This window comes from Eschrichtius robustus, chromosome 4, assembly GCF_028021215.1.
Source record: "Eschrichtius robustus isolate mEscRob2 chromosome 4, mEscRob2.pri, whole genome shotgun sequence".
NCBI classification, from domain to species: Eukaryota; Metazoa; Chordata; class Mammalia; order Artiodactyla; family Eschrichtiidae; genus Eschrichtius; species Eschrichtius robustus.
The window spans coordinates 101,001,438-101,026,038 of record NC_090827.1 but is presented as its reverse complement, the minus strand read 5'-3'; the positions used below and the strand labels follow the sequence as shown (position 1 = coordinate 101,026,038).

Genomic DNA, 24,601 nt, shown 5'->3' with positions numbered 1-24,601 from the left:
TTTTGGCAATCTGTATATCTTCTTTGGAGAAATGTCTGTTTAGGTCTTCTGACCATTTTTGGATTGGGTTGTTTGTTTTTTTGATATTGAGCTGCATGAGCTGCTTGTGAATTGGAGATTAATCCTTTGACAGTTGCTTCATTTGCAAATATTTTCTCCCATTCTGAGGGTTGTCTTTTGGTCTTGTTTATGGTTTCCTTTGTTGTGCAAAAGCTTTTAAGTTTCATTAGGTCCCATTTGTTTATTTTTGTTTTTATTTCCTTTCTCTAGGAGGTGGGTCAAAAACGATCTTGCTGTGATTTATGTCATAGAGTGTTCTGCCTATGTTCTCCTCTAAGAGGTTTATAGTGTCTGGCCTTACATTTAAGTCTTTAATCCATTTTGAGTTTATTTTTGTGTATGGTATTAGGGAGTGTTCTAATTTCATTCTTTTATATGTAGCTGTCCAGTTTTCCCAGCATCACTTATTGAAGAGGCTGCCATTTCTCCATTGTATTCTCTTGCCTCCTTTGTCAAAGATAAGGTAACCATACGTGTGTGGGTTTATCCTTGGGCTTTCTATCCTGTTCCATTGATCTGTATTTCTGTTTTTGTGCCAGTACCATACTGTCTTGATTACTGTAGGTTTGTAGTATACTCCAAAGTCTGGGAGCCTGATTCCTCCCACTCCATTTTTCTTTCTCAAGATTGCTTTGGCTATTTGGGGTCTTTTGTGTTTCCATACAAATTTTGAAACTTTTGTTCTAGTTCTGTGAAAAATGCCATTGGTAGTTTGATAGAGATTGCACTGAATCTGTAGATTGCTTTGGGTAGTATAGTCATTTTCACAATGTTGATTCTTCCAATCCAAGAACATAGTATATCTCTCCATCTGTTTGTGTCATCTTTAATTTCTTTCATCAGTGTCTTATAAGTTTCTGCATACAGGTCTTTTGTCTCTGTAGGTAGGTTTATTCCTAGGTATTTTATTCTTTTTGTTGCAGTGGCAAATGGGAGTGTTGCCTTAATTTCTCTTTCAGATTTTTCATCATTAGTGTATAGGAATGCAAGAGATTTCTGTGCATTAATTTTGTATCCTGGTACTCTACCAAATTCACTGATTAGCTCTAGTAGTTTTCTGGTAGCAGGGCCTTCTTTTTTTTCAGATACAAAATGAGGGGCAGGACTCTCTGATGTCCCTTCCGGACCTAACAAGCAAAAGAGGCTCTGCATGCCTGGGAAGCACTTGGGGAGTGAACTCTTGGCACCCAGACTTGTGTGTTCAACACTAGACTCTGTGGTTCCCAGAAGTCAAGGCAGACCTTGACTGCTGTCCCCACACCCCAGGCCTCTAGTTCTGATACAGATTTGCTTCTCACATTCAAAAGAAGCCATTTTCCTTCTCTTAAGTCCTTTTAATGACCATAGAAATTTCCCAGGGACAGACATTCGATCAAACCTTGTATATACTCTAAAGCCTGTATTTAGTCATGGACCACTATGTATTACTCTCCTAAGAGCTCACTGACTTCAGTAAGTATTGTACCTGAAAATGAGACCATTACTTGTGCTTAAATGAAATTCATGAATATATAAATGAGTGAGTAAAGCAAGCCTTGATTTTTAAAAAAGTAACTACTCAGATCTGTTCAGCCAGGATAACGTACGTTAGTTCTTAATAGGTTCCCGTGCTCCTCCTGCTCTAATCCAACCTATCAGGAGAGGAACCTTCCCTAAGGCTTTGCTACTAAAAGTGGGGTCCGTGGACCAGCAGCAGTGGCATCACCTGGCAGTTTGTTGGACATGCAGTGTCCTACTCCAGACCTACTGGTTCAGAATCTGCATTTTAGTAAGATCGCAGGCGATGTGGCTGCACATTACAGTGTGAGAAACACTAGAGCGGAAGCACAAATATGACTATGCCTTTCCCCAGCTCTCAGACCTCCAAAGGCTGCCACCACCCTGAGAACAAAGCCCAAGCTTCTCCTGACATTCAAGACCTTCAGTGACCCAACATCCATTCACCTGCCATGCCAACTCTTCTCCTCGTGTCCTTATACTCCAGCCACACCGAACCCTTCGTGGCACCCAGCCCTGCCCTCTGCGTCTTTGCTTACATGGTTGATGCCTCCGTGACCATCATTCCTTGATGCGTCAAGATGACCGACTTCAAGAGGGAGCCCCACCCCCACCTCCTCCGTGAAGGCTGTTTGATTAAATCCTTCCACTGTCCTAATCCCCACAAGGTTGTGTCTGAACCTCCAAGGGAACTTCATACTTTTTACTTTTTTAACCCTTAAATTGTTACTTATGTATAATTAGCTTATAAAACGCACCTGAAGTATAAAATCTTACCTGATTAATTTTTTACCTTTGCCAGTGTTTTATAGCAGGGGCTCAGTAAATAGCTTAATAAGTGTTTGAATCTATAGACATATACATGAACGCATGAATAAATGAATATATTAGTACATATATTTCAATACCATCCATAAATAAATGAAAGCAGTCCTTGAATTTATTTGTTCCAGGTTCAGGTTGTTAAAAGTTCTTAAAATGGCACTTTGAGAAAAAAAGATTTCTAACTCACACAATCATTTAGCTACATCTGTGGTAGCTCAGGGAACCAATCACATAATTTTCATACTAACAAATGAAAAAATGTTATAGTGGTTATACAGGAGACACGGGGAAACACGGAGTCAAAATGAGCCAGTTTCCAGCATAGTGCAAGAAGCTTTATTCAAAAGGAATAAATTATGGTCCTTTCTGCGGCTAAATTTTTCACCAACGTGAGATGAATAAACTCCTTCTGGAAATTACTCTTATGAAATTACTTCTTCCAGGACACTTAATAGTATATTCTGGTGCCCCTGAAAAATTAATTAACCTTATCCATAACAACCTAACCCCTAAACCATTTGCGCTGTTTTTACTGTAGGTCAGGTTAATCTTCTCTACCTTAATTTACATTTAAGGGAGGGTGGTCTAAATTACACTGGGGCCTTTTGGTTCGCCGGTCCTTTGCCTTGTGCCATTTTTTTAGATGACATTCCGCTCACATCCAAATGTATGAATCTTTTTTAAAATGGCAAACCTCTGAGATTACCAGGGAGAACTTCTCAACTTCTGGGGGGTGAGGGGAACGGGGGCCACACTGCTGTCATCATTATAGGTCAAGGCACAGTCGCAATAAGGGGATGGACATGGCTGTAATTCTCTTGTCTGGTCCTATTGCGGATTTTTTTGTTTTGTTTCTTCCGAGAAAGCCTAGATTTTCAGAGTCTCAGGACCGTAAACATATAGGGACCAGGCTCTGAAACTGGTTTATGGTTCAACAGCAGGATTTGCCAATCCTCTTCTCGCTTTTGTTCATCCAAAAGATATCTAAACAGTATACTCAAGTAGTGATCAGAAGAGAAAGAAAAGTTACTGAAATACCACAACTCTTGAGCTAATTAGGAGGACCTCTGGTTATTTGCTGTGGGAGCAGAATCTTCCTTTAACTCTGTGATTCTGGAATGTTGACTCTTAAGCTGTGGGAGTTTTATTTCTCCTTTGAGAACAGACACATAGCATTGCCATTTCCATAAAAGAAAGATTTCTGAATTGGCTCAGAATTGGAAAATATTATTACCCCCCAAATAGTAATTATTCCGTGCTGCTTTAGCACACAGAATTAGTATCATTAATACTTATTAATAACAATATACATATCAATAATGATGAGGCAATCAACTGACACAAATGCATTAGGACACAAATAGTGCAGAAAGAAAAAATAATTTTCTCTAAAAGAAAAAAACAGTAGCTCTTTGTAGAAAGGATTGCTGGTCTTCTAAAAATGGGTTCCCTCCCCCCTAACATTGGCCCGAAGGGCACATGCATCTTCTTTTGTTAACTGGTCTCTGATGGGCTTTGTCCTCTTGAGTGTGAGCTGCTTTCAGTTGGAATTAATCAAGATGCAGCGGTGATGAGGGCATCCCAGACACTGACAGCAGTTACATAAATGCTTCCTTGTTGCCACCCGTGCTGGCGAAGGACAGGGTTGGAACAATGAGAGCTAATGATGGAACTCTGAAAGCTATCATTTTGAATCAGGCCATTACTTACGCCACCCTTCTGAAAATCAAGCCAGGCTCAGACTCCATGTCAGGTTAGCAGGCTTGGGCCTGCCCGGGGGCTCAGCAGGCCACAGCAGACAGAGGGCTTTGGATCTCCATGGGGACACTGGATGCTGGCGTGGGATGACCACCAGCCATGACATGTTCCAGACTGCACAGTGGGCTATGGTGTGTTATGGGCCAGCCTTGCAAACAGCCACATGCTGCTGGCTAGAAAGTCCCAGCCTTGTCTTCTGGCCAGTGTGGGAACCACACAAGTCAGGGGCTCTCTCCAGGAATTCTTCCCGCATGTGCTTGGGGAACCTCTCTGTTGAAACCCTAGACCTGTCCAGGCTTCTCTTCTTACCATTCCATGCACTAATATGAGTGATCTGGATAGGCTTCAAAACACAGCTGTACAGAAGCAGGAGTGAGCCTTGCTGAACCCAGCTCAGATTAGCAGAACCACCCATCTGATCCAAAGACTCAGGATAAATAATACATAGTTGTTGCTTTAAGTTCTAAGTTTTGGGGTGTTTTATTATACAACAGCTAACGATAGACAGTTGGGAGCCACTTGAGATTTCTGAGCAGAGTACAACCATGATGGAAAGCAGTGCTCCAGAAGCTTCATCCCACAGCAGCAGGATGAAGACGGGAAGGGAGTAAGGAGATTCTGGGGGGCAGGAAAACCAGGATGGAAGCCTTGCCAAGAAGGTCAAGGGGGCCTAAACCAAGCCAGAGGTGGTAGGAATGGAGATACAAGAAACTCGGAAGAAATAGTAGCAGCAGACTAGATACGGATGGAGAAGGAAAGTGGACGGTGGTTGATGATGACTCTGCTGGATAGCTAAGTGACAAAAAGGAGAGGAAGCAGGAAGAGTTGTGATGTCATACTTGAGAAGTCCATAGAATATGCAGGTGGGAACATTTGTGCTTTGGGAAATATGGGACTGTAATTCTGCAGACGGGACCCACTGGGAAAAAATTTCAAAAATATTTTCATAGAGGTGTGGTTGAAGGCATGACACTGAGCAAGAGAAGATGGAGAGGAAATGCAGAAATCCAGGAAAGAAGCGTGACACCCGTGTGCTGGGTATATTAGTTATCTAATGCTGTACAACAAATTACCTCAAAACTTAGCAGCTTAAGACTCAGGAGCCTGGGAGCAGTTTATCTGGGTGGTTCTTGCTAATGGTCTCTAATGTGGTTGTCATCAAAATGTTAAACAGGGCTGTTGTCATCTGAAGGCTTGACTGGGGCTAGAGAATCTGCTTCCAAGATGGCACACTCACATGGCTGATGGCTGGAAGTCTCAGTTCCAGGCCACATGAAGATCATGTAGGGCTGCTCAAGAATCCTCAGGACATGGCAGCCAGCTTCCTCCAGAGTGAATGATCCAGGGTAGAGAGAGCAAGGCAGACTCCACATGTCTTTCATAACTTGGCCTCAGAAGTCACATACCATCACTTCTGCTGTAATCCATCAGTCACACAGACCAACGCTGATACAGTGTGGGAGAGGACTACAGAAGGGCACAAATGCCAGGAAGTGGAGCTCAATTGAGGCCATCTTGGAAGCTGGTAACCACACTGGGGGTGGAGGGAGAAGATGAGCAAAACTCAGGAAGATGTGAAAGATAGTTTAGTCAGGGAAATGAGACTGCCACCTGGGAAGAGATCTGGTGCTCGACCCTGTTGCTTCATCTGGCACCTTAAATGGGCCCTTGATCCCCTTCAAAACACACTGCCTCCAGAAAGTGTGCCTGGTAAAGAAGTTTTTTTCTCCATCCGACTGATTCCTAGACCACTTACCACATTGCCAGGCAATGTGCCAAGATTTCCCTGATGTTGGTACCACATCTCACCGTCTTATGGGTAGGGAAACTGAGGCTGAAGTTACCAGTCCAAGTTCTCACAGCCAGTGTGACGTGGGGCTGGAGTACGAACCCAGGTTGCTCAAATCCTGAGCCCTCACTCTTAACCTCTATGCCACCATGCTGAGAGTGCAGGGATGCTTGTTCTTCTGCAGGAAGCTCCAAACAAGACAAACCCACACAGGCAACAAGAAGAAACATGAGGGATGACCCAACAGTGCCACAGAAGCTGCAGGAAGGCGAAGGACTGATGTCCACCAAGCCCCTGTGCCAGGCACAGGCCAGGCAAAGAGCAAGAAATCAAGGGCTGCTTACCATCCTTGGGACTCGCTTTGTTCTCAGCGAGCTGCTCGACGAACTTGAGCAGTGGGGATCTCGACCTCTGCGTGGTGGGAAGAGCGGGGTCACCAAACAGTATGGTGTCTTTGCCTCCTGTCATGGAAAAGAGGAAAATGGACATATTATGTCACCACTGGAGTCATGGTCACACTCATCCCACACAAGGGACTGGCTGTTTGGGTGAACAAGGCACCTTCTTCAATCGTAGGGAGCGCTGTGGGAGGGAAAGGGCCAGCATTGCCCTCTCTGCAGTGTGAGGACCCGGCAGAAAGGTCCAGGGCCAGCTGTCTATGAGCCCTAGAGTCTGCTCAGGACATGGCTGCCCACAAATGCCACCGTTAAGGGGTAGCCTGCTATGTCTGCCAAAAACTGAGTGGCTTTGATCTGGGTGAGACAATAACAATAATAACGACAGCAGTAGAGTGCTTTGAGCGCAGGCTCTGGAGCCATGCTGCAGTGCTTGTGTCCTGGACCCCATCGCTTGCTAGCTGGGTGGCCTTGGGCAAGTCACTGAACCTCTCTGAGCCTCAGAGCCCTCATCTGTAAAGTGAGAAAGAATAACAGCACCCACCTCATGGGGTGGTGGTGATAAAATGAACTGATTCATGTCAAGCACTTAGGCATTTCATCAGCGCTCAATAAATTTCACACGTTGAAATGATTACTTTATGGTGGAGACAGAACTGCCATACACATATCTCTGATTCAATTAGCTTTGGTCATTTAGATCGAATCATAAGTATGTCATAAGGCAGGTAGCATCAGGTTCCCTAAATGATGACAGCTAAACTCTACTTAGGACATAGAGACCTGCACCAGCCAAACCCTTTTATGGATTCACATGGACTCCCTAAGTGGATAGAGAAAGCCTGAGGCAAAGAGAAGGAGGAAAGGAAAACCATTACAACTTTACTTTTGAGGCCATGGCAAGGTATGGGGGTGAGGATCAGGGAAGCGTGGCTTTGAAACACGAGCTTGATGAGCACAGACACAAGACACGTACACAGAAAGTGATGCTGCCCAGTGATGAGGAGAGCCCTGCAGGGAGGACTGGATCCCAAACTCCTGCCCATGAGCCCTGAAGATTCTCTCGGTGGGAACCACCATGCCAACAGCGAAAACCCTGGGGGGCCATGGCCCAGCCCGTGCTCCAGCCTCAACTGTCTGACTTTGGATGAGACCTTATCTGAAGCCAAGTCACTTGAACGTCTCTGGGGCTCAGATCAGAGGCTCTAAAGTTCTCTACTCAGTTTCAGGTTCGGCAGAGCACAGAATGGTATTTGGGTCAAGATGTCCACTCCCTTGGATAGCCAGGCGAACCTTGGCCTGTACCTCGGAGCCCTCAACTTGTTTATAATACTACCCTCCCTGTAGGCCATGCATGTCTTATTAACTTGATGTCCAAGACTGTAGTAGAGAGTTTGGCATATGGCAGGTGCTTTATAAACAGCTGATAACTGCATAAATGGCTGATGCGTTCTTGGAAATCCTGATGTCTTGGTGGGCATGGGTGCCTGCAGCTGCCCAGGCAGATGGAATATGTTACTAGCAGCCATTGCTCTCTGGTTTCCGCTATATGAGGGTCATCCCAGAAGAGAAATCTGATAGGACCTGACCCTGAGGTTCTCCACCAGCACAGCTATTATCTCAAGTGGAAAAAGTCCCAAACTCTTCAGGACCACAGTCTGGAGAGGTTTCCCAAGGAGAACTATTTGAGCTATACCTTGGGATATTTTAAGAGGCTCTCAGGATGAAGTCAACCCAGTCAGGTCTCCTCTCGTGCTGCAAAGATAAAATCTAGAAACACCATGAGGAACTAATGGTTGTTATGAAGCCATAGCAGATGCCTCAGGTGGGCTTCTTTTGTTTCTCTCCACCAAGGCAACAGTTACTGGCCTCAAGTCAGGGATGGGACTGCAATTCCTGACCCATCTTTCTCTAGCAGGTAGGCTGGAAGCTCTCTAACCTTAAGGGGACTCAGGAAGAGGCACACTCTGCACTCTGTGTCCCAACAAGCCTTCCAAGTCCCCTCTGCCCTGTGGCCAAGGAATCAGAATTATGGGCAGAGTTGGGAGCTGGCTGCAGCCGAGTGACTAAGGCGCCAGGTGGATGGTGCGGGGAGCCTCGGCCCTTCCTATTGTGAGGAATTCTCTAGGGCAGGATGTATCCGTGGCTGTTTCCAACCACAGGGATTATCCACTCCGCAATGGCTCCTCAAAAACACTGGTACCAGCACATAAAATTTCTCCAAGAATCTGAGCAACAGGCATGCAGACAAGGGAAATAGAAGCCGCCATTCATCCATATCCAGTCAAAGTAGGGGCTGGGGAGAAGTTAAATACCTCCCTAAATCCCTGCCTGCAGAGATCATTTCCTTATCTGATGGTAAAATGCCAAGATTTGGTTTTTGCAAAATATTTGAAGAATTCAAAGACCTTCCTTAGAAGGCTCTCAGTTCTGTTGTTTCTAACTAAGCCCGGAGTCTATCTGTGTTGACTAAATTGAGCTCTAAACTGATGGCCTGCTGTCTTCTAGTTGCACTTTGGTTCTTGGGACTGGGGAGTGGGGTGAGGGTGGTCCACAAACTAGATTTGAGCCACAACCAATGTAGGTCACACAGGCCCTTCCATTCAACTGGTGTTTGAGTTTCTGGAAGCCCTCCTGATTCCGTGTAACACAACGTCCCTCGTCCCCTTCTCCAAAATGTGCCAGTTACTTTCAAAATGCACATTTTCCTCCTCAGGCTGATGTTGAGAGTGGAGAACAGAGAATTCAAATAAAAAGCTCAAAGAGCCAGGCTCTGCTCTTGCCAGATTTTTTTCTGGCTTTCAGTATTTCTTTTCAGAGCATGAGCACATCCAGGAAATCTCTCCTCAGTCCCCCCCTTCCCCCCCAGGCATCATTCTCACCTGCAGACTCCAGCAAAAGGCTGGGAGAATGAGGCGGACAGCTAGGGGCTGAGGAAGGTGGAGGGTCATTCCTTTCTGAAGGACATGGCCAACCAGCCCACCCCCTGGCTTCCTCAAAATAGCCCCGTGCCTTTCCCACTTCTCAGGGACCCGTTAAACAGTCTGGAGTACACTCTACTTTCCAGATGATTTTTCCATGTGGGCTGTGACATCTGTTACACTTGTCTACTTCCCAGCAAGATCACACATTTGCCCCAACTTTATCAGACACCATCAAGAGCTATATATTGTTGGCTGAGAGAGTGAGGAGGGAGGGAGAAGAGAGTCAAAGGAAAATCATAGCATGCTCCAAGTCCAAGAGTAATTCTGCCTTATAGTAATGAGTGATGGGCTCCTTCACAATGGTCCTTTAAAGTCTCAGGATAGATGGTTCCAGCTTCTGAATTTTTCTTCACCAATTCAACTTGCTTTGAGAACCAATCCCCAGCTGATCTAATCTACACTCTACACCCCCCACCCCCTGTGTGTGCCCCTCTTCTCTGAATTGTACTTCCCCAGTGCAGGTGGAGCACTGAAATGAAGATCTGAACACCTGAGTTCAGCCTCTGTGGTCTTAGGTATCACCTAACTTCCTGAGCTTCTGTTTCCTTACCTAAAATGAGGGGATCAGACTAGATCAGGAAAGGGAAAAATGTTTTCTCTCACATATCTACTCTGACCAAGAGGTGGCTTCTTGGAAAGCAAAAATGGAAGACTGTTTTTAGGGCCACATGTGAGATCAGCAAGGAGTGATGTGAATGATTAGCAATGCCTGCCACTGGCATGAGAATGGTGTTGGTTATATACACCAAGCATTTGCCATCCTTGAACTTTTTGCTCTCATCTGTCCTTCTAAGTCCAGCATTCGATGACTTGTCACATTATTCCCTCACACACTAACATCTTTATCGCTTAATTGATACTTAATTATGTAGTATTTTGTGCTTTCCTTTCACTGTTTGATGCATATTCATCTTACTTCCCTAGTGGGACTGTCGATTCTTGGAGGGGGCGAGGGGCATGTCTAGAATGCCTGGTACAGGATTGAATTCACAAAGCTGATGCTCAAAAAGGTATCAGTATATTATGGGTTGATTTATTAGAGGAGACACTGATCCTTTCAAGATGCTGGTAAATACGAGAGAGCTAGCAATTCTCTGAAACCACTGGGACTCAATCCCAACTCCAGTTGGCTGAAATCCTATGATTTGGCTCTTACTTGGGGAAGGAGGAAGAGGAAGAAGAGAAGAGAAAAGTGGAATAAGAAGAGGAAAAGGAGGTGGAAGAGGAGGAGGAGGAGGAAGAGGAAGAAGAGAAGGAAAAAAGAACATACTTCCTCTTGCTCCTCTATTCAGAAGGTTAAATGGAGACCACAGAACAATGAGCAGACAGGAGAGACTGGTCTGATTTGCACTAAAAGAGGCCACTCCCCACCCCCCAATCTCACCATGGTTTGAAAATGATCACAAGGTGACACCTCATTGCAACCCCCTTCATCACTGCACCAGGGCAATGCTATCGCCATTACATAAACTGTGTCAGATCAGGGGGAATTGCCACTCTTTATGTCTGTCCTCCCACTTTGCATCTATGTGGAGGCCAGAGATTAGAACAAACATGGCTGGGGCGTAAAATCCATTCAGTTACTGCCGTCCAAACTAATTTTACCGTTTAATATTTGCTTTGTGTTAATTGAATTCTCTATTTCAATTGGCTGTTCTAATCAGAAAAGTGCAAGGATACATAGAGAGTGCATTTCTATTTATTTACATGCAGGGATGATATTAATGCACTGCTATTAGCCACAAACAAAGATATTTCAAACAGAACATACTCCCAAATCCTACGGAAACATTGTAGCTCAGGCCTTCAGGCAGCAAAAAAAAAAAAAAAAGAAAAAAGGAAAGAAACAATTGTTATTGCATAATAGCCATTCTAACCTAGACCAAACAACAGCAGAGATAGGAAATTCTCAGCATTCTTTCATTTATTCCACTTCCATCTTTTTACATAAGTTGTAGAAATAAAACATTGTGAAATCTCACTAAGTCATTTGGAGAGAAAAAGAAAAATCCAAACTCCAGTACATGCACAGAAATAGCAATCTGACTGCACAAATAAACGATAAATTTGCCTGACTGTGTTGAAATTCAATGCAATAAAAGAAAGGCCTTCAAAGGAGATAAGGTTTTAACTGCATCAAAATGTTCTTGTGCAAAATGGATCAGTCAAATCCCCAGCATGGCACTTGCCACTAATTAGGTCTGTTAGGTCTTTTGACATCAAGTTCAAGGAATCTCTACTAAAAATTCCAATTTATGAAACACACTTCCAGGCAACCTAAGGTGGCTATTCAGATTTATGTTAAGAAAACATGTGGTTTTGTCCGTGTCCCCGTGGCAATGTTCATTTCTCATCCATTACAAGGAAGCAACCAATATGATTCAAGGGTAGAGAAGGGTTTGTGCAGAAAGGTTAAGTAACTAAAAATATTCGTACAAAGTTGTTTCCAGGGAAAGAGGAGGTGGTGGAAATGATAAATATAAGTTTCTGGAGAGTGTAAAGAGAAAGAAGAATAGCTGACGGGGGTCTCATGAACGGGGTATTTTACCAGGACAAATGGGTAAATATAGCTAATTAAAGTGAAACATCAGTTTCTTCACACCCTGTACCACTGCAAAAAGTAATCTCCAGAGGAAGTTTTGATTTTCGATCTCTGTAACAAATGGGATGGGGGGTGGCGCGGAGAGAGAAGGAGGTTATAAAGTGCATTTGGGATAGACAATTGTTGGTTCTTATATTCATTTTTAGGACTGATGATTAAATTGAACAAGTCTTTGTAAGTTTGTACATTCATTTTTAGAACTGATGATTAACTAGAATAAATTTTTGTCAGTTCCTATATTCATTTTTAGGGGTGATGATTAAATTGAATACATCTCTATAAGACACCTACAGGGAAAAAAATGAAGCAATTTACCATACTCATAAAAGTTAAAAATAAAATATATACAGACATATACAATGACAATTTCAGAATTTAGATTAGCAAAACTTCATAGTTCACCTTGCATATTTATTATTTTTTTCTGATTTCCTCCAAAATGATGGCTTCTAAGTTTAAAACACTTGTAGATTTCTCAGCAACGATCATCAAATAAAAGAAGATTAAAAAGGTAAAGTCTGCTCTGCAAATTTTCAAAAAAAGAAATTTTTTTTCAAAAAAAGAAAATTTTCATGAAGTTCTACTTACCTGGAAGACTCCACAAACCAGAAACTTCCAGAGTTCTTAATTTTTTCTCCAGTTCAGCCACCCGATTCCCTAGGATTCTGGAAAAGGGGAGAGAATGACAAAAAACACCAATGAACATCGATCTCATCAGCTCTCAGGGCTGTGAGCAGGATACTTGGGAAGCCCCCTAGTGCCCTAATAGAGAGAACATGTTTTGAGACTTAAGATATATGCTAAAAACTGTGTGTGTGTGTTTGCTCCACACACACATACTCTATTGAAAGTACATATGAAAATATAAAGTGAATAATTAAAAATGATTTTAAAATTACTGAAATGTTGTCATTCAAGTGAATCTTCTCCCACAAAGGTAGCTGCACAGCCAAACAATGATTCTACCATTGCCCAGACATCTTACATCATTTCTATTTGCTCAATGCTAAAGATGACACTTAATTTTGAATACTCTTACAAATATCACACCCTGATTCTTTGAGGGGGGATCTGAGTTTCAGAAACAACCAAGTCTAACAAATAATATGGAAGAACATGCTTGGTAATGTTACTTAGAGGTAATAAAATAATAAGATCTGCCTTCTTAGACCTAAACTATGGCTTACAGATGTCTATATCCTTGATATCTAGCATAATGTCTGGTAGATGGTAGGTGCTCAATAAATATATTTGATTAAATAAATGCTTTCCTTTTTTTCATGGCTTGTAATGATATCCGGAGAGAATTAAAAAATAGGCATTTCAAAAACTTTTCAGAAATTACAGAATCACTAGAATAATTACATTGCCTTCCAAGGTGCCCATTCTGACTCACTGTGATGTATAAGATCTAGAATGTGTATTTGAACAGATTACTCTGCTTACTTGGAAGCCAAACTTTGTCTATATGCATGGAAAGACATAAATGTGGGCATATATTTTCCCTCCTTCACTCTACACAAAATTAAATATAGTTGGGAAATGATTTGATAGTCATCTAAAACTTCAATCATTTTCCATTGGCCCGGAAATTGAAAAACCAGTCTTTATCTTTGGGGGATATTCTTGGCATTGCTGTGCTAAGATGATGTGGAAATCACCTTAATAGCCAAGTTTCAAATCCTTTCAGCAGGAGAAACCAGAACGCCAGAAGTGTTCTTCTACCTCTCTTTATATTCCAGACATAGCTGCACACACCCACATACATACCGAGACATGAATATGTATATATCTGCACATATATATGTGGCTTTGAATTCATCCTTATTTTACCTGAATTCACTTGCGGCGTCTTACTTAATTAATATTCCCTTTGAGTTCACAGAAAACTCTTTGACGTGACTCTATGTGGTTTTGTTCATCTAGGTACTTAGAGTTTTCTTTTCTTCTTTTCCTTAAGTCTTAAATTCTGCATAGTCGTTATCAATTACTTTCAATTTTCACTCTATGTGTTGGGTCTATTCTGCTTTCATGTCTCTGACCCCTCAACAAACACCTCTTTTTGTAATCTCACTTTCAATATTTTGCTCAGACCCTCTGATCCGAGCTCCCTTTTCACCAGCTGATGGGTCTGAGATGCAATCACAGCAGTGTTCAAGTTGATGCCTGCTTCTTAGCGAGATCAGATCATCTGTACATGGCTGCCTCTTGGAAACAAAAGATAAGGCTTAACTCTTCTGTGGACAATGAAGGATGCCGTCAGGGCAACGTTCAAAGGCGTGGTGCAGAGACATTTGGCTGCATTTTTTCTGATGGTCCTGGATAACGCAGCCATGTCTCCCAGAAATGCGCTGAGGTGAATTTGTTGGGGTCCCTAACAGCCTACTCTCAGGGACTCTGCCTAAGTTTGTCAGGGCTGACTGCTTTCTTCTTTAGCCTGACATAAGCATCTGATGCAGGGCTAGAGGTGATAAAATGAACCCAGCAGAAGTTGTGGTAGTAGTAATAGTAACAATAATGACATCAATAACAATAACAACTACACTACAGTTAACACAAATAGCAACTAATCTTTCCTGAGTCCCAGGTCTGAGTCAGAGCCTATGCCAAACACCTACTAAATATGCATTTTTTTTATCTGACCTGACAAAAACTCTGCAGCGTAGACTGTATTTTTATCCTCCTTTTACACATGTGAACTCTAACAAACAGAGAGGTTAAGCAACTTGTCCAAGGACACACAGTTCATCTCAAAGCTGTGTCTTCCCAACCCTCAGTGTTCTCACCCACCATACTCGACTCCTCCCACTAGAAAACAGAGGCAGTATTTGGGAAGTTAGTTAACTTAACCAAAACCACATGTAGGACTCAGCTGGTGATGAGTCTGGATTTTTAACCTATACCTCAGTTTGCCTCCCAAGTGCATGCTCTTAACCAATAACCCCCTAATGGCACTAGAAAAACAGCATTCTCACACCTAAAGCAAGTTCTCTTTAAAACCGTTCATAACTGATATATGGATGCAGCCATAGCTGGACTTGCAAAATATAACCCAAGATATTTCAAATGACAGAGAGTTTCCTAACTGGCCTCACACTGAACAGATATGGCAGGTGGTCCACTGAACGTGGTGTGATGCAGCCCACAGAGAGAAGGGGGTTATCTGAGTTTCAATAGCTGGCAGTATTCATAGATGGAGACAGTAGAAGTACAAACAGGGTCTGTTCAATGAAGTTCAACCAATCCAACAATTATTGAGGCTGTAGGGGACACTGAAGAGAAGCAGACCCTGTCCCTACATTTAGGGACTAAAATTCTGGCGGGAGACAGACAGATCCACACAAACAGACACACACAAGTACAGTGCCAGTGGAAGGCTTTAATAACAGTTGATATTTATTAATCACTTGTTCTGTACCAGGTATTACTCTAAGCCTTGCACAAATATTATCTCCCTTAGCCCCTTGTGACAATAGATGAGGTAGCTCTTATTACGTTTATTAGAGGCCAACTAACTTGCCCTGGGTGACAGAGCTGGTAAGTGGAGGGTCCAGAATCAAAACCCGAGCCTGCAAATACACAAGTCCTTCAGTAGAACTGTGGAGAAGACGTGAAGATTATATGAAAGATGAATCCAGAGTGGCTTGTAGGGCCCGAGATCATGAATGATCTTGCTGCCAGATTGAGAATGGTGAGACTTTTATTCATTGGCCACAAGGAGACATTGAAGGGTTGTAAGCAGAGACGCAGCATAAGGAAGTTTAGGAAAACTGTTTTTGACGTGGGGTTGAGAATGAACTGGAAGGAGGATGAGTAGAAACAGAAAGACCAGTTAGGAGAGTGTTGCACTGGGCAGTGATGACGATGGCTCAAAGGAGCCAGAGGGGATGCAGGGAAGCCAAAGGAATGGAGTAATAATACGGAGAAAGACGAGCAGTTGGAGGTGCCTACGGGATATCGGGGTAGACAGCTGGACAACCGGGAGACAGGAGGAGCTGGGAGAGCAAAGATGAGAGTACACGCTGGGGGTGGGTCTGCTCCCCAACACAGCGTGAGGAGTCAGAAGAACAGAGGGCCAGAGCACCACCTGCGGAAGGTGAGAAAGGACCAGAGAAGCGCAGGTGGAGAGGGAAGACGCGCACCAGGGCCACGTGGGGAAGGGGAGAGAAGGCTCCCGGTGGGGCAGCGTGATCAGTATCGTCTTATTCTAGAAGGAGGTCACACAGGATGAAAAAGGCCACTAAAGGGGCTTCCGTGGTGGCGCAGTGGTTGAGAATCTGCCTGCTAATGCAGGGGATGCGGGTTCGAGCCCTGGTCTGGGGAGATCCCACATGCCACAGAGCAACTAGGCCCATGAGCCACAACTAGTGAGCTTGCACTCCGCAACAAGAGAGGCCGCGATAGTGAGAGGCCCGCGCACCACGATGAAGAGTGGCCCCCGCTTGCCGCAACTAGAGAAAGCTCTCGCACAGAAACGAAGACCCAACACAGCCAAAAAAAAATTAAAAATAAAAAAATAAAATATAAAAAAAAAAAAAGAAAAAGAAAAAGTCCACTAAGAAGACATGCCCCACCCTTGAGAGAGCTGTTACAAGACAGAGGAAGGTGTGAAATCCAGAATCCAAGTGACAGGGGTGGGAAAAGCAGCCTATGAGAAGGTTGAAGCAGTGAATATAGATGACTTCAAGTAGTTTAGCAGGGAATCCAAGGAGACAGCCAGGGCAGTAGCCTGAGGCATAAACAGGCTTGAGAGAGATTTTTTTTTTTTGTAGGACGGGGGAGATTTTAAAATAAAGTTTTTATTTAGCGGTGGCTTGTTTTAGGATAGGGGAGATTTCAGCATATGTCTACCCAGTAGTCTAGAAAAATCCTCCAGATGCCAGGCTTCTAGAGAGATTTTCAGTAGTAGTTTCCGATGATAGCAACATCACAGGAAATCTGCAAAGACAGAACGAACCCAGGAGCTGGCCACCACTGTGCCTCTGTCCTTGCTCTCTGGACAACACAGCAAGCAAGAATCTCTGAGTGAGGGTCCTGGGGGGGAGCCCGATCCCAAAGAGGAAGAGGTGGCCATGGCCTCACACAGACTGGAGAGAACCGTGCCCCCCTATCTCCACCCCAGGGGACCTTCTTTTGAATCTCTGCTCTGATCCCCGACAGCTCCCGCTGCTTCCAAGACCTTGAACTTCCAAGCTACCTACCACCGGCCAGGGAGTGGGGAGAGCAGTGAAGAGTTTTAGGCAAAGCACAGAGGGTAGTGAAAGGCCAGCGTATCCTCACGTACTGACCACCGCGGCTACCACCCCAGCACTGGCAGAGTGATGGCTTGTTGGGCAGGGCTGGAGGACCAGAGGTGCTGTGCTGTGAGGCATACTCTTTTTTTTTTTTTTTTAAATTGAGTTATTTGTTTTTTGTGTGTGTTTTTTTAAAAATTTTATTTATTTATTTATTTTTGGCTGTGTTGGGTTTTCGCTTCTGTGCGAGGGCTTTCTCTAGTTGTGGCAAGCGGGGGTCACTCTTCATCGCGGTGCGCGGGCCTCTCACTATCGTGGCCTCTCTTGTGTGGAGCACAGGCTCCAGACGCGCAGGCTCAGTAGTTGTGGCTCACGGGCCTAGTTGCTCCGCGGCATGTGGGATCCTCCCGGACCAGGGCTCGAACCCGTGTCCCCTGCATTGGCAGGCAGATTCTCAACCACTGCGCCACCAGGGAAGCCCGAGACACACTCTTAACGTCTGTCTCTTCATTAATGCTTTGCCACCTGTTTCTAAGACACGTGAAGCCCGTCCCTTCTTTAACCATAGCTAGACAACTGCAAACTCACAAGAAGTCCCTCAAGCAAAATGCTTATCAATTGAACTTCCTCTCAAAATATAAAGTCCTAGGTTTATTCATCAGTTCTTCAAGATGGCTCCCATTGGGCCTTCTCAGCGTGGGGGGGTGGGTGGGGGGTAGGGGGGGTGCGTGTGGGGAGGGGGTAGGAGGGTAAGCGCCAGTAGGGGGAGCACACGCTTACAGAACGGAGCACCTGCATTCCTACTTCTAACGCTCCACCCAAACAAAGCTATTTTTAAATTTTAGGTACAAAAGGCTAAATCATGGGGGACAAGAGCAAGCAGACCAAATGTACATTTTATTCTGAGCTCCCACTCCATCTGTTGTATCATTCGTTTCTTTCCATACCCCCAGATAAAACATTTATTGAAAGTGTGAAACTTCAGACCCTCAAAGTATTAAAAATGGCACATTAGGTACTTTATGTACTGATATGAGGCAATCTTCAAGATCTATTGTTATGAGAGACAAAAGCAAGGTGGAAGACAGTGAAAAAAACTTTTTCTGATGAATACTAGCTACCACTTGTAAAAAAAAAAAAAAAAACTAAAAAAAAAGAAAATCTATATATAAATATACATGAGTATTTATGTGTGTGTATATAAATGTACTATGCGTTTGCTTATATATGCATCCTTGGAGAGGATACATAAAAAAGGAGGAATGGTGGTTTCTTCCAGGCAGGGGAATTGGCTGGCTGAGAGATAACAGTAGTTTGGAGATATATTGTTGCTCAACCTTTTAAAATGTAAATCAACAGATGGTTCAAAATTATTAAATAGTAGTTAAAGATGGAAAGGTACATTAAAAAAATAAAGCCAGCAAAATGAATATGCCTGTCTCTCTCAACAGAGGGTGAGAGCCCATGGCACCTGGGGATGTGTGTGGTTGCAGTGGAGTATGGGAGAAACGTATAAGGAAATCAATCTGTCACAAGAGGCGGGAGTGTCAGGCCAGCAGCTTGGGGATACTGAGTTTGGCAGGCGGTGGGACTCAGCTGGGCTTTTCGGTGGAGGCTTGTGTTGTGATAGGCACTGTAGCTGGCAGGTGGGTCTGAGTGTGGCCGGGCAAGCAGTGAGCTGGGGTCTGAGGATGGAGGGTTGACGGGAGGATCTTCCCAAGGACAAGGTAATGGTCTGGTGGGAAGGAAGAAGAAGGGGCAGGTAGAAGATGTACACTGAAGGACCTTGGCAAGCACTCAGGAAATATATATATTGAATAAGTGAATGAATGCATGAAAACCTTAAAACTTAATGCCTGTTTGCATGCCAGTATTAAGGGAACAGGAACAAAGGGTTAGAGGACATTCAATCATCCATTCATCAAATAATCACGAGCACCCACTGTGGGCCCAGCACTATCCGACATACTGGGAGAGAACAGTGACCAAAATGGACAAACATACTGGCCCTGGGACAGCTTCAACCTGAGTGATGTGGAAGTTGGTCAAACCTAGGTATTAGGATGGTGAGCAGGGCACGTTAAATATTCTTCAAATCACACTTTAAATGGCTGCATGATGTTGTGCCTTATGGATTTACTGTAATCTTAACCATTCTCCAATTTAAAAATATTTGGGTTGTTTCCATTTTTTTCACTCTTATAAATGAATCCACAGTGAACCACCTTATGTATAAATCTAGGGCATCATTCTGATTTTTTTCTTTAGGATAAATTCCTAGAAGTGGATCCTCTGGGCCAAAGGGCACAAGCATTTTAAAGTATTTAAAACGCACTAAGGGATGGATGCTCCAGACTCTAGACTCATTGAATTTGAGGAGCTGAAAAAATATCAGGGGAAACTGTTAACCTAGCAGATGGAAATGTGGGTCTTGCTCTCGATGGCGAGGTGGGGATAAGAGTGCTAGGAAGAGTCTACAGAGAACAAGAAGCAAAGACAGAGGGAGTGAGGTCCCCCAAGTGGGGGAAGAAGATGGGAGACCAAAGAAAAGAGGAAGAGGAGGAGAACGTGGCCTGGGGTGGAGGGAGGGGGAAGAGGAGGAGGGGGAAGGGAACGAGGCAGTACAGAGAGTAGGAGGAATCCAAGAAGATGGGTTTCAAGATGGGAATTGGGATGAAGAGAAATTATCGATGAAAGAGACTCAGAAAGTGGGGTTTGGGGGTACTGGTGACCTTCAAAGGAAGATTGCTATGGAAAATTCAGAAGAGGTCTTGGGAGGTACTGAAGCGAGGTGATCTTTTGTTCCTGCCCATGGCATCACTGGGGGCTTGCTAAAATCCAGAATCCTGATATTCCCTCCAGAAAGCCCCCTAAATCTGCATTTCTAAACAAGCACCCCCTCCAAGTAATTCTAACACAGGTGCCCCCCAGAACGCACTTTGAGGGGGTGGCTATTGAAGAAGTAGAGGTGGCCTCTTGTTCACAGAGATTGGAGGTGAGTGGAATTCACGGGAACCCTTTGGGGGGGTTCAGGAAGACCTGGGAGGTTTCTGGGTGAAGATGCAGAAGCAGGAGGAGGGGCAGAAGTTGAAGAGGCTGAAAGAGGAGGTCACAGGAGAGCTGGGCCCCAAAGGAGGGAGGACAGCGTGTTGGTGTGTTTCCCAGAGACGAGGGATAGGATGGAAGACATTGGTTTGGCGGGAGCAGTAAGCCTTGTGGCTCAGGATAGGCAGGCTTTGTTTTCTCAGTAAAAGAGGAGCTGAGGTCACCTGCTGGGAACAGACTAGGGTTTAGAAGACCTGAGGAGGTTTGAAAGAGCCCCAGTGGGTGCCTTACAGGGAGCTGGTGAGGACAGAGAAGGCTCCTGGGGACACTGCCGGGTGCAGGGGATTCTACCTGAATAAAACAGACCTCGTACCTCTTCTGGGGAGACTCCCGTTTCTTCGTCCTCCCCCCGAGGCATATCTCCATTTTAGCAACTGGCTGTTTCAGTCCTTGATTAAGATTTCTTTTAAAGGAATTTTTAAAACTTCTTCTGTCAATAAATTACCCCTGTCAACCCTCTGAGATTGCCCAGACTCCCTCCACTGCTCTCTGCCTTCTTTTATATATATCTTAATCTCTTGCTCAATCTTCCCTTCACTCCCGGCCTCTCTTTTTGTTATTTTGTTTTTACAATACTCTCCATCATTTTCCAGTTGCCTCTCTCCTTGCACGCCGCCTCGCCAGGCTCCCGATTCCCTGACCCCTCCCTGTTTTTGCTGGAAGCCCAGCCTTGGGCACTTGCTCCTGTATTCCACGCTTAAATTTTGCTTACACATGTAGGTCTTATATGCAGGACCAGCTACGTAATTTGCAGAGCTCAGCACAAAATGAAAATTCAGGGCCCCCTTATTCAAGAAAGATTAAGATTTTCAAGATGGTGATGCAAAGCGTTGATTAGACCAAGTGCAGGGACCTTCTGAGCACTGGGCCATGTGTGACTGCATGAGTCGCTGGTCCTCAAAGCTGGCCCTGTTTGCAATGTTTTTTGCTTTAATTTACTGTTTATTCACCATTCTCTGAACACTTCCAATTTTGCTTCTGTCGTCTTGACCTGCTACTTTAACTTGCTTGATTTTGCCCAACATAGCCAACATATTTATAGTAACCAAATAAGACATTCTGTTTTAATTATTGTTTCTTTTCACCATCTTTTTTGCTGATCTGGAAAAGTGGCAGGAGACTCCATTCTAGGCTCAGCTGCCTGTAAGTTGATGCTTGGGTGTTCCTGCTATTCAGAGCCTGAGAAAGCTGTGCTGTGAGGTTAAAATGGCACGAGGAGGTGCCTCCCCTAGAGAAGATGTGGAGGAGAGTAGATTAAGTTCCCCGGGCAAGCATACCATCAGAATCAGCTGGGTAATATGCATTACTCTGTGAGTGGCTCAGAGTAAGCATTCAATAAGCAAGAACCAGTATTATTTCCATGTTGGTTCCAGCCGAGAGCCAAGATGCTGTCATAATGCAGAAGCACAGTTCTAGCTTAGTAAGTTTCCCTCCAGATTTGAGGGCTCTTCTCTTCTTCCCTTGAGGCCGGCAGACCCACCCCCTGGTTACCACCCACTGCTGATAGTCATCGTCTCACACATCTCCCGGCCGCCCTGCACCCCAGGGTCCAGCCACCTACTTGTTGGTCTGCCTCTGGTGCTGGATCACCATGTTCTTCTCATGGATTGTCTCCAACAGGGCTGTTGCCAGAGATTTCAGATCAGAAATGGACTGTGGAGTAGCTGGGAGACTGCACCCGTGGTCCTCAGATAACAGATCCTGAACTGGGTGGGATATAAAATTTACAACTCAGTCTTAAATCCTTCTGGAACGTTGGAATGCAAACCAGTGTCAGTTCTTCCTGGATAATGAAGCTGGGATCAGCTCCCGGCTTCCACCCGCTACTGTGTTGTAATTGAAGAGTCCACTTCAAGTGTCAAAAGTGAAAAAAAAAATAAAATTTAGTGTGAGGGTTAAACAGAAAGGAGGAAGTACTCATGGACTTTTAGCAACACCTTTTCTTTAAAGGATAATAATTTTTTGCATTTGTCCAGTATTTTATGCTTTTGAAACACTCACGCTGACTAACTCATTTGAGGCTTCAAATTTTAAAAAGAACCTGGAAAATGTTATTTATTCCCATTTCATGGACAGAAAAGCAAGGTGCTGATGGATTAACAACATTAGCTGAAGGTCACACAGCAATGCAAATGAAAATGACTTTAGTCCTGAGCTCCTGGCTTTATATCACAGCTTCCCACAGTACCCTTGGTGGGTGGTAATATAATGTAGGAGATTATTTAGAATACAAAATATATTTTGTATATGCATGCTTTTTAGAAACTAAGAGATAACCCCAAAAGACCACAACCACTTGTATTCCTATGAGACAGAAAAAAGAAGAAATAATATAAATCTCTCATTATATATCTTTGAACACCATTTCCTATATGCCTATATGTAGACACACAAATTCACACATTTCTCTCCAAAAATGGGAAAAAGCTCTGCTTTTTTCACTTAACCTTATGTCTCATCATGAATATCTACTAAAATATAAAATGCAACGGCTGCTTAGTAGTCCATGCATAGATCTACAGTAATTTATTTAATTACTCCTGGACAATTATGTTGTTTCCAATGTTTTTGATTATAACTAATGTAGGAAGAACTTTCTTGAAGCAAAATGCTTGCATATGTCTGTAATCATTTCTTGTTGGCTCAAAGGGGATCAGTTTAAGGCTTTTTATAACAGAGAACCAAATGGTTCTCTAGAAAGGTTGTGCCTGGTTGACTGCTCTGCCAGCGTGTTTGAGCATGGCTAGTGTGTCCCAGGTCGGTGACAGGACGGGGTCTCAACATTCAAACGTTCAACATTCAAAGGCTATCAAGGGTATCCAGAGCTATACTTAGATGGGCTACTTCACGTTTCTATAGAGTACTGTAGTTTTCTTTTTAAAAATAATCCTAGGGTGTCCTTTTCTAGTTGAGTGAAAAAGGAAAAAAAAAAAAAAAAGAAGTTGCTTGGAAAAGTGCCTTGATTATTAGGTAGGCTGGAGATTCAGCAATTTTTTTTAATCCCCCGTAGCTCTGATGAGGACTGACACGTGATCCTTGCTGGTCTGCACTGCCAACAAGCCCAAAGCAGGCCAGCCCAGCACGGTCTACTTGAGGATGGTGTTTAGGACTGAATTCCCAAATATTAAGTGTCAGAAGCAAGCTCTCTGCTATTTATTCCCCCTGACTGTTCCTGGAAGATCATTATTTTTCATCGGAATCGACAAGAAGGAGGAACAAAATTGCAATCAATAAAAGCTTCTTTGAAAAAGGCACATGTGCCATGGTAAAATGATTTCAGCAGCTGTGAGACTTTTCTAGTCTGATCATAGAGGCCAGGAAAAGGAGAAACTCAATGAGGATGGAGCGGACACTTGAAGATGCTAACCTCGTGATTACAGAAGGGAAAACATTCTGGAAAGAGGAGCATAGTTAGGGGAATAGATGCAAATGGGGTCCAGTCATTAGAGAGACCTCTAATGCAGCGGCTCTCAAAGCAGGGTCCCCGAACCAGCGTCAGCATTATCTGGGAACTTTTTAGAAATGCATATTCTCTGGGCTCACCCTAGACCTACTAAATCAGAAACTCTGAGGTGGGACCCAGTAATCTGTGTGTTAATAAGCCCTCCAGGCAATCCTGATGCAGGTGGAAGTTTGGGGGTGACTGCTCTAAGAATCACTTCCATTCCCAGTTCAGAAAACGAGATGTGGACCCACAGTGCTAGCATTCTGTGATCATAGGTGGTCCCTCCCAGAAAATGACCCCTACCTTGCTTTGCAGACAGGACTCCAGTCAGAGCACTGCTGCTGGATTTACCCTGGCCTTTTGAGTTTTTCCGTCTCTCAAGGGCATTCTAAAGCAGCATTGGGAGAAAACAAAAACCTCTGTCAGAAAAGCCAATAATGGAAAAATACCTAATTCCGGTAGATGCATCTTCCCATCCAGCACACAAGAACTCTTTACAAACTCCAAATGCTAGCCCAACTTTTAAAATTCAGAGTCCCTGCCAGAGAGTTATGATTTTTATGGACCTGGTAAAGACGTTTTTTTTTTTTTTTTTAAGTTGGTGCCCAGCAGAATTACAGCAATTATATCCTCCTATATATAGAAGGTACTCAATGCATATTCGTTAAATTAAATCAAATCTGAAGCAAGAACTCAGTCTAATGTGTGAAGTCACTAGTTATGGAAACCCCTTCCAAACAGACATGAGATGGAGACTAGGTTTACTTTCATGGAGCAATGCCAAAAGATCATTAGTGGTGTCTGGAAGGTTTCTGTGGCTGGGCTGGAAGAAAAGCCATGATTGATTAATGAAATCTGCCATAGACTCAAGATTAAGGAAGTGCATATGTGTCACTCCTAGAACAGA

At 43.8% G+C, this 24,601-nt stretch overlaps 1 protein-coding gene across 1 annotated transcript in view; it reads right to left on the bottom strand.

Moving 5' to 3' along the window:
- The window catches only part of CCDC149 (coiled-coil domain containing 149), a 96,549-nt gene that overhangs the window by 2,227 nt on the left and 69,721 nt on the right, over positions 1 to 24,601 (bottom strand). Inside the window, 4 exon segments of the mRNA XM_068543145.1 lie at positions 6,274 to 6,390; positions 12,499 to 12,575; positions 21,811 to 21,955; positions 23,998 to 24,082. Coding sequence (XP_068399246.1) covers positions 6,274 to 6,390; positions 12,499 to 12,575; positions 21,811 to 21,955; positions 23,998 to 24,082 — 424 coding nt within the window.